Source organism: Capra hircus, chromosome 17 (genome assembly GCF_001704415.2).
Source record: "Capra hircus breed San Clemente chromosome 17, ASM170441v1, whole genome shotgun sequence".
Lineage (NCBI taxonomy): Eukaryota > Metazoa > Chordata > Mammalia > Artiodactyla > Bovidae > Capra > Capra hircus.
In genome coordinates, this window is record NC_030824.1 from 12,324,270 (window position 1) to 12,336,924 (window position 12,655).

Genomic DNA, 12,655 nt, shown 5'->3' on the forward strand with positions numbered 1-12,655 from the left:
ACCAAAATAAAAAAAAAAAAACCACACACAAACTCAACAAACTAACCTAGAATTGCCAAAGACAGAACTTTTCTGTAACCCCAGAGTGGATGTAAGCTGTCAGCTAAGCAGCTCCCTTCCTTGGGACCAAGCTGACTTGACCCAGGTTACAACAAATGCGGTATTAAGTAGTAGGTCAGTGTTTTTTTTTTTTCAGTTTTCCAGAAAAACATTACCGACTAAAATTAGCAATTTGGGGTATTAAGTTCTCTAAGAGTAAAGCGTTGTTTGCTGGCTCTTATTAATGGGTAATTTTTCATGCAAAAGTTGTGGAATTGATTTTTGAAGGCTTTTAAAGTCCTCAACACTGCCCTGTACATCTATCTTCAGGAAAAGATGATTTAGTAAAACAACAGCAGTGTACAACTCTTGTTTAAAGCATGTTTGGCTTGGTGTTTTGGAGGTACACATCTGTGCAAGATAGAGTTAGCAAGATAGAGAGAAAACACATTCATCCACACACAGAAGCACAGAGACCAGGGGAAGAGAAAGCATCAGAAGGTGAGGGGCCCGGGTAGAGTGAACACACACAACAGCTGCTCTGGGAGGAAAGAGCTGGGGGAGGTAGAGGTAGAGACACAGATCAGCTTCCAAAATTAATGAGCAAAATAAATACAGGAAAGCAGAACATTAGTAAGTAAAGTAAAAAGGAAAAGTGTATTGTTGCCTTAGGTCTTACATCAAGAAAAAAGCAGGAGTTTGCTTGCCTCCTTTCTCAAAAAATTATGAAGTTCAGAGAAGTTACCTCCTCCTTTTCAGCTTAAGGATTAGAGAAATCTGCCACTCTTATGTAAAGGGAGAAGACAGAGCAAGCAAGTAACTCTCCTGGCTTGCATCTTTAGTATAAAAGCAGTCTTTGCAGATTTCTGCCCTGCTGCTGCCTACCTCCGGGTTCTTGAGAGTCATCTCAATGCTGGCGGCAGGCCCGAATCCTGTGAGGGATTTGATGTGGATCTGTGTAGGCAGAGGTCGCCTGCACTGGCAGTACACTGAAAATGCCATGGACTTCAAGTATTGAATGTAGAAAACTTGCTCATCCTTCATTGTCTGCAGCATGTACTGGCAAGGCACAATCTACAGACACAAACACAAACAAGACTGGAAACAGATCTCATATGCTAACAAGGCAGCTGGAAAATGAAATGGCATGAATTCTTTATTTGAATGGGAGAGGCAACTTTAGTCTTAAAATACAGAAATGCCAAACATAATATAATTCAATCTTAATTCCTTTCCGTAACACAAAGTCTTATATTACAAATAGCAGCAGTTTAAGAAGGGGTGTCACTCTGCTAGGCAAATTACATTGTCACTTAGAAATTACCCTGTTCCCATTTTAGGGATAAATTCTCAATTTATTGTTGCTATGCCCTCAAATGTTAAAACTTGCTTTTAAATATATTCCTCAGTTCTTACACTTAATACACATGGCATCACTGGAATTATTGTCTAATCATGTGAGACACAAACTTTGACGAAAAACTATCAACAAACTACACCAGGAGCTTTAAATGAATTCTACAGAAATGACTTGAGTTAAAAGGGACAGTAATACAAAAGTCTAAACACCCATCATTTTTCACCTATTAAATTATAAACTTAAAAAATTATTACACTATGAAGTTTGCAAAGGTGCATTCACTCCTGAAAGAACTGTAAATAACTATAACCTTTTGGGAAAGGAATCTGGCATTATTTATCAGCATCTTTATCTAAGAATCCACTTTAAGAAATACTTGAATTGTAAAAGAGAGATTACACATAAAAATGTTTATTCTGGCAGTATTCATTCATTTATTGGTCACACTATGCAGTTTTTGGGACCCTAGTTCCCCAACTAGGGGCTGAACCTGGCCCCGGCATTGGAAGCACAGAATCCCAACCACTAGATTGTCAAAACAGTGAACGGTAGAAAAAAATTACATGAAAATATGATCTCAATTGTGTAAACACACACAGAAAAGAGGTTAGAGAAACATCAAAATACTAACTAATAACGTCTGAATCTAAAAGGTAGAATTAAGAATAATTTTTTTTCTGTTTTCATTTATATACAATTTAAAAAAATGTATTTACTTTCATAAAAACAACAACAAAGTAAATAAACTTGCAGTTAGTTACCTGGAGAATGAAAGAATTTCTCATATGCTCAGGTAAATTATCCAGCATTTCTGTGTAGCAGCGCATCAAACTCAACAGCCAAAAATTTCCAGAAGTAGAGTCTTCCTCTGCAGTGTACGTGAAGGGGTCCACCATGTAAATGACAACAGCAGGAGGGTAGGCTTGGCTGTCTGCAGAGTCAGGCTCTGTGGGAATTCCTATTCGCTCCCTTTCTGTAACACTGCAAACACAGCCACTTATGAGACATGCAACATAAATTATAAAAAATACATCAACTCCAGAGCAGAATGACTCCCTGGACAGCGATTACAGAGCAAGTGCAACATCAGTAGGGTACAAAACGAAGGCAAACCAAGTCAGCTGGCAACCAAGAGAGATGGAGAATGACAACGTGCTTCTCTAAAATGGGAGATCTCTTTTCACCCCCATGGTTTCCTTCTACGAAGATGTTTTATAATGCTGTTAATACAAAGAAGTTGAAAGTGAAAATGTTAGTCACTCAGTCGTGTCGGACTCTGTCCAACTGTAGCCCACCACACTCCTCGTCCATAGGATTCTCCAGGCAAGAATACTGGAGGGGTTGCTGTTCCCTTCTCCAGGGCATCATCCCGACCCAGGGATTGAACCTGGGTCTCCTGCATTGCAGGCAGATTCTTTACCATCTGAACCATCAGAGAAATATTATTCATATAGTATTAATAGTAATATTAGTTACACTAAGCATATTAATTAGTAAGTACATACTATTATACTAGTAATACAATAATTACTAGTAAGTTTATAAGAAGTTCTCAAATTTCTTAACACTGAACCATAGATTGACAGTTGTTCCCTTCCTTGGGGAAGAACAGAAATACAGCACTTCACTAGATTTAGAGATGCGTGAAGTTGAGGGGGCAGGGGCACAGAGGAAGGGGAGCCCGGGGGCCCAAGCCGAAGCCACTTGACTTGGTCAGAGTACTGTACCTTTCCTGTCCGTCCTGGGAGGGCTGCGAGGAGCTCTGCCCAGGCTCGGTGTCTCCAGCACAGCCCAGGCTCCCTTGTGTTCTCTCTGCAGCACTGGCCCCAGTGCTGGGGTTCTGCCCCCCGACACTACCGCTGAATCCTGAGGAAGAGGTAGTGCTGATCTGGTTGATGATGGGAGCAGAGGCAGATGCGGAGACTGGGGGCCCGGCAGAGCCAGAGGTGGAACTGCTCGCAGCCGGGTTCAGAGAACTGCCGTTGGAGGTGGGATTAAACGCACTGCCCGCTGAGGGCGCGGCTGAGCCTGGATTTGAAGCTAAAGGCCCAGAGCTCCCAGGTGGTGCTTGGGGCTGTGCTGCTGCTGGTGGGGTCTGGTACTTAGGTGGCATCAACAGGCTGCTGTCGAGCTGCAGAGTGGCCAGATAAGGTGCTGAAAGAGGACACACAGAGAAGCGACTTCAGGGATGTTCTGCAGGTCTGGCTGATACAGAGACTCAGAACAGTCACATTCTAAAGAGCTATGCTTCCAGGCTGCAATACTCTGGTTCTGACACCCAAAATACGATGTCCACACTGGAACACAAGCTTGTATATAAACAGGGAAATAAACATGGGCTACTTATTATAAATTCTGCTAGCCTTATTTGGAGAACAGAAGAAAAAGGACAAAACCAATCATTTCATTTTCAGGAAAACCAATCATTTTCCTTTCAGACCAACTCCACACACCTTCACTAAAAACTGAGAGGTCATGTATTCTCAGACATCATGGTATATTATGCTCCTATGTGTTTAACGCCTTATAAGCTAGATCTAAGATTCTATTGAGAATGTGGGTTAAAATTAACCAGTTAATACCAAATCATGCTGCTGCATTTTCGAAATGTGGAGTAAATCAGATATGACTTCTTTAGGCTACTTTAAATAGCTTTTCAAAAATACACATGCACATAACAATTAGCATTCAACTACTGATAACAAAGACATTGTGCGCTCGGTCGCATGCGATTCTTTGCGACCCCATGGACAGTAGCCCGCCAGGCTCCTCTGTCCATGGGATTTTTTCAGGTAAGAATGGGGGAGAGGGAAACAAACAATCTGCTATTCTACATCTCAAATTTGACTTTGTCACGTAAATTTCCATTTACCTAGGTGATGGCGGCAAACTTGCGCATAAAGTTTGAGTCTGGAATGATTGTCACTCTCCTCGCTGCCCCACGGCTGGCTGAACCACTCGCTCACAAGCTCTTCCGTCAGCTTCTGCGCCACAGTCCTCCCCACGCGCATGATCCCGTCACGCAGCACTTTGCAGATGGGCTTGTGCTGCCCGAGTCGGCACATCTGACAGAACACAGCAGACCCCACTCAGAACAGGGACGCTCCCTCCTGAGAGCGCACCGTCAGCCGCTGAGATGCCTGACATACTCATGGAGGCATCTACCTTCTTCTCTCAGCGTCTCCACATGCAGCCAGACCAGGAATGCATTTGAATCTGCTCTCCTGTCTCTCCAAACCCTGGACCAGCCTCTCTAAGGAAAAATGTTCTTTCTGAAGAAAAAAAGAAATGCTTCTTCACCCCCTCCTGCACAAGGGAACACTGCTGAGCGCTACCTGACTGCTAATGGTCATATAAAGAGCTGGATTCCTGCCTACGAAGGCTGATGGAGATGTATGTCCACTGAAATCTTTTATGTAATCCCTACTCTGGATGTTCTCCCCTAAGATAACACTAATATTTTATGGGCCATCTGTTACACTGTTACATTTGGAGATCTCCAAGAGCAGAGGCCACTAAAGCAGTGGACACGCTGACCACTTTTTAGAAGTAAATAATTGTTTCAGCACAATGAGATCCTATTATTAACCTCCAGAACATTAAAGGGGTGCTTATGGTAAAGAATGAATACAATATATCTGCAAAAAGTAAGCTACTTAACTACATGTTCACTGGCAGGAGAGTCCATATAACTAGCCCATACTAGAGTTGATGAACAGAAGGCTTACCAAACCCCTTAAAAATCCTCTAGTGTACACTCCTCTGAAGCAGGTATATATTACTGCCAAAAGAGCAATTCTGAAGTGATCGGGTAATCCTTTTATGTTCTGTAACTTATGCTGAGAGCTTCATTTAACAGAATGACTGGGCTTTAAAATTGCTTAGACAAGTTTTCTGCATTAGGGTAATTGTGATTCAGTATTATTATGCATCATGGACCAGGCACTGTTTAGAAATTACTGTTTCCAAGGATTTCCTTTGGTGGCTTAATTGATGCCATTATTTCAGACATAAGCATCTTCTCTTTTCTTTGAAGCAACATGTAAGTTTACTATTTCATATGTACTCATACATTTATAGATAGTCAATTTCTGTTATGGAATATTTTTGAAATTCAACTTGGCATCTTATTTAATAAACACTTTTGTAATGCTTATAATATGTCACAGCTCCAAACACTTTATAAACACTAATTTCATTTACTCTCATCAAATATGAAGATTAATTAGGAGTATAAGGTACAAAAACTTTAGTGTATATGTACTTTAGCAGAAATGTACACTAACTCTTTAAAGACAGATATGATTCTAATTTTTCAAAAGTAACAGGACTTTATATACTAAATATACAAAATTATCTAACATTACTAGGATTATTACATTATTCATCTGTATCAAAACCGAGTATTAAGATGTTTAAATAAAATATAACAGGGACATGAGTCATTAAACTTCTGTGTGATTCAGGAATTTTCCAGCTAAACACTTTTATACTGTTTTCAGGAACTCCCCCCACCCCCAAGAGTAGATGCACTTTCTTTTCGTTCTGAACAATCACTATCCCCTGGTGAGTAGTCCTTTTAAACTCAAGCACATAAATGGGGCAGAAAACAGCTGACTGGATTTTAAGATGTGTTAGTAAGGGTGGTAGAGGAAAATCTTTTCAATCTAATAAAATATAAAGCTATGATGGGAAAACAATGTACTTCCTGAAAAACTTGCCAACTTATCCTTTTCTTCATCCTCCAACTATGTGCAAATTTTCCTGGCGATCTGTTTTGAAGATATTTATCCTTTAAAATTTAGCCACAACTAGATGCAACCTGAGGCCCTGCATCATACAGACGACTCTCACCTCTCGTGTCTTTCTCACCTCATATACAGCGCTCAAGTCCCTGAAGAAAGTTTTGGCTCCTTCGAGCAAGGCCTCGTTTTCTGGACACACCACAATATAGGCAACATCACGGTGGCCCCCATATGGGTCCAACAACAGCCTCTCCCAAAACGGCAAGGAGAATGGCGAGATGGTGAGGAAGTCCTTGTCGTAGCCGACCAGCAGGGTGGGGATGGGCAGTGGCTCAGGAGACTCTTCAGAACCTAAAACAAGACTGCAGTTTAGGAAAGCTCTTGTGAGTCCGTTTCCCACCACCTCCACAACTGCGAATTCTCTGGCAATTTGTCTTAATTCTGGCATCGGACATTTTATTGTAGGCTGACATGATACTCTTAAAAGTAGTCTTCAAATCCTCTAATTAAATGGCCCCTGATGAAGAACTTTAATTAAATGAGTCAGAACATGCTTATAAAGGTTCAGTGAGTACAGACTAGAGCAGGTTAGTGTTAGTTCTCCAAACAAAACTATCTACCTTCCTCTGAGACAGGCACTATGGTCCTGACTACAAAGAAGTTGACAGAATTAGCTCAGAGGCTCATCCAGATGAAACGGCAGTGAGGACTGGGAGGATGAGGAGATTCTAGCAAATAGTCTAGTTAGGCATTATTTGCCCCACTGACCTTGATTATGCCAAAGACATTAAGAAAAATTATCTTCAAAACTGACTATTGGAAAACAGAGAGATTATAAAATGTAGTAGTCAGGAGGGAACAGATTCTATTTTGTCAGCGAAGGAAGACTTGACAGTAACTAGAGCTGCTCTTTTCACGGAAGAGAAAGTCCAGAAGAACGTGGGAAGGGAGAGAGGCCTACCATAGGTTCCCCGTCCCGCCATCTTGTGGAACTGCTGCCAGGTGAGCGGTCCCTGCACGTGCTGGATGTTCTCCCAGGTCCTGCCCGTGCGCTTCTTCTGGATGGCGTCCTGGAGAAAGGGCTGCAGGGACAGCAGTGTACGGACCACGTCTTGGGAGGACAGCATGCTGATGTCCAGCACTGCAAGAAAAATGACAGCACAGGACAGGACCCGTCAAGGCAGGCTGCACGACCTCAGCGACAGGCTGTGACGGAGACGTCACTAGCAGTAGAGTCTACTTGCGGCAGACTCTAAGATACTTAGTAAATAATAAATTTTATTATCATTGGAAATGATAAAAGGGGCTAACTATAGAACTGCCTAATAGTGGAAAGGTGAATAGGTCTGACTTTTTAAAACCATAGAGACCTGTTTCCAAGGGTATTCACAAGAAAAGAGAGCTGCAAAAATTTCTTAATGATTGCTTCATAATTACTTTTAGTTTCTTACTTTTCAAAAAATCATTTATTTCTGTATGGCTATGCTGGGTCTCTGTTGCTGTGCGCAGGTTTCTTGCTGCCCTAAACAGGAGGCGGCTGCTCTCTAGTTGCAGTGTGGGGATTCTCTCTGCAGTGGCTTCTCTTGTTGCGGCCTGCAGGCTCCGAGGACAGGCTCAGCAGGTGGGGCGCACCGGCCTAGTGGCCCCATGGCAGGTCAGATCAAACCCGAGTCCCTGCTGCTGCTGCTGCTAAGTCGCTTCAGTCGTGTCTGACTCTGTGTGACCCCATAGACGGCAGCCCACCAGGCTCCCTGGTCCCTGGGATTCTCCAGGCAAGAACACTGGAGTGGGTTGCCATTTCCTTCTCCAATGCATGAAAGCGAAAAGTGAAAGTGAAGTCGCACAGTCATGTCCGACTCTTAGCAACTCCATGGACTGCAGTCCACCAGGCTCCCATCCATGGGATTTTCCAGGCAAGAGGACTGGAGTGGGGTGCCATTGTCCCTGCACTGGTAGATGGATTCTTAACCACTAGATCACAAGGGAAGCCAAGTTTCTTAATTACTTTTGTTCACAAATATCAATGTTTATCTGATTATATGATGAGTGGGAAAAAGGAATTTAAAAAGAAGCTTAGAACAGCTGGGGAGTCACGGTTTCAGAACTCACATTCTTCCTGCTAGCAGGAGGACTCCTTAACCTTGAACATGAAAACCTCTGAAACTCTCCCCAAACTGCACGTGCATGCATGAACACAGGTGTTATTTTTTCCCAGGGAGGGGAGAGGGTCCATAATGCTCATCAAATTCCCTAAAAGATCTGAAGAAGTAAGTACTGAAGTTGGAGGTGGTCAGCTATGCACCCGCAGAGCTGGGGTCCTCAAGACCTTTCCATGCTCTTACTTTTCCGGCCGACGAGGACGGCAGCACAGATGGAAACCTGTGACCTATTTACCAACTGAGCCTGGGACACACGGTGCTGAAGGGTCTGAAGACATTCTCAGGTGCACCCTCAAATCAAACACAGGTTGCAAATCCATGGCACAGAGGTTTTGTTTTCGTTTTTCAATCTGAAACAGACTTCTCATGAAATTTCATACACAAATCTGGATTTCCAGCTTCTCTTGAAAAACTAGAAAACGGTCTGACAACCGTGGGGCTGAGACCACTGCACTGCCAGAGGACTACCACTTGGAGTCGAGGAGCTGCCTCCTTCAGGCAGTTTTTGACACCCCTGCCTCTGCTGCCTGCCTGAGACTGAAGCAGAATTTACCTCCTTTATCTTCAAGCCTGTGCTTCTTTTCTTCTTATAGTAAAGAAAAAAGTAAAGTACTTCTTGTACCCATGGTTCTATCCAATGCAGGAAAATAACAGACCAAGAGAGTTACAGGTTAAAGAAAAATAAAAGCAGAGGCAATTCTTTGTGAACTCTATTCCTATGCATACAAAATAGGATATTGTGGAAGGACACTGCTTTTTTGCAAAGCTGGCTCTCTACATCATTTGTTTACACGATCTGTCTGGTACTTTCAGCATCTGAATTTAGAACCCACATCTCATCTGCAATAAAACATGCTATTCTTCATATCCAAAGATGACACTACTCATCCACCCACCCAGACTGCTTTTCTATCTGAAGGCCACTATCTAATAAAAGAAACCACGTAAGATAATCACCCATAATTCTTTAGGGGAAAGACTTTAATTCATAAATTCATGCAGCAGCCATTAATCCAAGGCCTGCTAAGTATAAGGCACTGTACTTAAACCTAAGGAGTTATAAAAATGAGTATACCCCTTGAAATATTTTCTCGGGCGTCTCTACCTCCAGAAGTCTCCTTGCTTACATAACCTTCTCCTCTGCAAGACTGAGGATGATTCCAAAAATAGGCTCCATGTTTCTTCCATTCATAGAATCCTGCCAGCTTGGCCTCAGCTCCCACAAACAGCTCTCACTGTGGTCAAAAGACCTGTTTAATACTTATCTTAACAGCCTGGCTTACTGAATGCCTGTTGACCACTCTCTTTGTGGAGCTTGGCTACACAGCAGAATGCAGTCAAGCTCTAACCCAGGCCCTCCTCTGGCTCCACACCTGCTTCCTTCTCAGTGAGCCCTCCTCCTTCACCACGCCCTGACTTGGGCTATCATCCTATGTGCGGTCCACTCCCCTTCCCCTGAGCTCCATCCCATAAAGTCCCAAGTGTCCACCTGGACATCTCAAAGGAGATCTTTAAAACTTCCCAAACTCAATTATGACCTTCAGACCTAGTCTTTCCTCAGAACACTTATCTTTGACCAACATGCCACTGTCTGTCCAGGTGTACAAGTCACAAACCTGGGTGTCTTCCTTAATCTCTCTCTCCAATCCCCAAAACTCAACGCATTACCAAGTCCTGCCATAATACCTCCCAAACGGCCCTTGACTGTTTCCACTTCTTTTCCATCTCCTGTCCTGGGACACTAAGCCAAGCTACTGGTTCCTCTTTCACCTGCAGCAGGAACTTCTCAGTGTCCTTCAATCCCCTCTTGCCATTTTCTAATCCTCAGTCCGCATTCCAGTCAGAGTCCACTGTTTCTGAGTACACAAATCTGATGGCAGTGTCTCTTCATAACCCATTAAGGACTTGTTAAAACTGAAGACCCAGGGCCCAGGGTGTCCCCAAAGGCTCTTAACAACCTAGCCCTGCTGGCCTCTGGGCTCCTCTGAAGGAAGGCCCTCCACACTCGCCATCCCTGCCCTCAGTTAACCTGTACCCAGTGTTGCAATCTTGAATATCACTGCTTCTTCAAGGAAGTGTCCTCTGATGCCCCATGCTTTCCTCACTTATAATGGTTTGCAGTTATATGCTTATTTGTGTAATTATGTGATTCATGTCATTTTCCAAAATAGATTAGAAAGTCCCTGAGGGCAAGTACCTTGTCTCTTTCATTCACCACTTTTTCCCCCAGGACACATCACAGCATAGACAGAGAATGAATAAAGAAAAGGAACAGTCAGGTGCTCAGCATTCTTAGAGCCAAACTCCAAAAACATTTATCACCTGGAGTTTTTAAGACAGTGACATCCCCAGGAGCCACAACATAAAGTAAAATGTGATTACTGTTACCAGAGACACAAAATACTGGAAAATCAGAGGAAAGAGAAAGTACTCTGTAAATGGACAGAAGGCTTCCTGGAAGAAGTATCATGGAAACTTGACCCAGAAGGGTGTGCAGATTATCAGTCTGTGTTATCTAGACCAGGGCTCCCCAACCCCTGGGCCACAGACAAGTACTAATCTGCGGCCTGTTGGGAACTGGGCTGCACAGCAGGAGGTGAGAGCCGGGCAAGCGAGTGAAGCTTCATCTGTATTTATCCCATCACTCATATCTCCTCCTGGTCCGTGGAAAAATTGTCTCCCATGAAACTGGTCCCAGGTGCCAAAAAGGACAGGGACCACTGATCCCGATGACTTTTATCCCACAACGTAATTACTCTTCTCCACATGTGTTTCAACACGAAACATTTCCCCATCCTTACATTTCGAATTTCAAGATAGCTCTCACTTGTTTCTATTTTTTAAGAAATAAAATTTAAAATTTTGTCACATAGAGCAAGGCAAGTGTGCAAGTTATCATCATACCAAGACAGTTCTCAAAGTAAATCTGTATTCCGGGAAACCTACCATTGCTGTGAGGCCAGGAGTGCACAGTGGCGCTTCTCACCAGAGCTTCATCCACTTTGCCACCTGTGGGATTATCCACATACTGCCGACCCTGCTCCAAGGCATTAAAGCATTCCGTCCAGTAATCATTATTATCTGCCTGCACCCGGTCGTAACTCCAGCTCACACAGGGAAGGGTCTGGCGACTGTTGGAGGAAATGTAATCTAGGAAACTCAGTGAAGCAAAAGGCTGTGTGTGTTGGTTCTGCAAGAGGAGGAGAAGGCTTATCGGTGGCTCCTGGGGTTTTCTGGCTCCTTCCATCTGAGGAAGGAAGGTGGTCTGACACATCATTAGGCGCCTTTCGGCAGCCTGACCAATGTCAGAATTCTTCCCAAAAATATCCAACTCATCTTCCAGGAAGAGTCCCGAATTATAACCAAGTTTGCGATTCATGATCGCACTGAACCCGCAGGTGCAGCGGTACTGGTCCTCATTGGAAGAGTCGGGGATGTAGAGCCCGACATCCGCCCCTTTGATGTTCATGTTGCAGGCACAGATGCAACAGCTGTCAAAGTTTCTGTCTTTAAAGATGTTCATCACAGAATCCGAAAGAATCAGGGTGACATAGAGACTGTGGGCCTCAGGGATTGGCTGCATGGTGGCGGGCTCCACAGAATTGAGAGGCCGAGTGGTAGAGGGGGTGGAGGCTGGTGAGCCCTGGTCGGTGCTGTCATACTTCACAGAGCCCTGACCACTGGCAGTGCCCCCTCCTCTGGGAGTTCTTGGTGTCCTAGGGGTTCGTGGTGTGGGGACAGAGAAGCGAGGGGTTGCTGGGGATGGTAAAACTCCTGCTCCACTGTTGCTGGCTGGGGCAGCGCTGTTGAGCGTCACCGGCGTGTTCATCTGTGGCGTGTTCAGATAATCTGGATCTGCCAGGCTCCCGACACTAGGCACATTGCTGCAAGAGAGATGGCACCGTGTGAGAACAGGGGGCAGGTCACGGGTGCCAGACACACACCTCAGCACCCCAGCCCGGCCTGGCCACTTCTTATTTATGCATGCTATCGCTTGGTTTATTTGGTTTTGTTTTCTTTTTTTTTAAGGATTCAAAGGAGTCAGTACAGTGTGTGGAAAAACAAGCAGCAAGGTATGAAGAATAAGTCAATACAGCAGTGCCCTTCCACTTAGTCCACACTTCAGCAAGCCTCCTCTTCATCTTTTGAGGAAACTTTTGCTATTTTTAACAAGAAAACATGATGCTGGGCTTGGACAAAGTAGTTCTGAAGAACTCTTAACTACTAAATAGAACTTTAACACATGAGCTCAGATGCCAAATTAGCTAGAAGACCATAGATGAAATTCCCATCTAATTTGCAATTACAATTTTGTCCTTTTTTGAGACTGAAAGTCTGCCAGTGTACTTGTT

The 12,655-nt window shown here is 43.8% G+C and overlaps 1 protein-coding gene across 2 annotated transcripts in view; it reads right to left on the reverse strand.

Moving 5' to 3' along the window:
* Positions 1-12,655, reverse strand: part of MED13L (mediator complex subunit 13 like) — a 281,427-nt gene that overhangs the window by 18,275 nt on the left and 250,497 nt on the right. For both annotated transcript variants that reach the window (XM_018061210.1, XM_018061209.1), the window contains exons 17-23: positions 11,250-12,187; positions 7,106-7,285; positions 6,272-6,495; positions 4,272-4,464; positions 3,127-3,553; positions 2,161-2,380; positions 925-1,113 (exon numbers count right to left, since the gene is read on the reverse strand). In XM_018061210.1, coding sequence (XP_017916699.1) covers positions 925-1,113; positions 2,161-2,380; positions 3,127-3,553; positions 4,272-4,464; positions 6,272-6,495; positions 7,106-7,285; positions 11,250-12,187 — 2,371 coding nt within the window. The remainder of the gene's footprint in view (positions 1-924; positions 1,114-2,160; positions 2,381-3,126; positions 3,554-4,271; positions 4,465-6,271; positions 6,496-7,105; positions 7,286-11,249; positions 12,188-12,655) is intronic.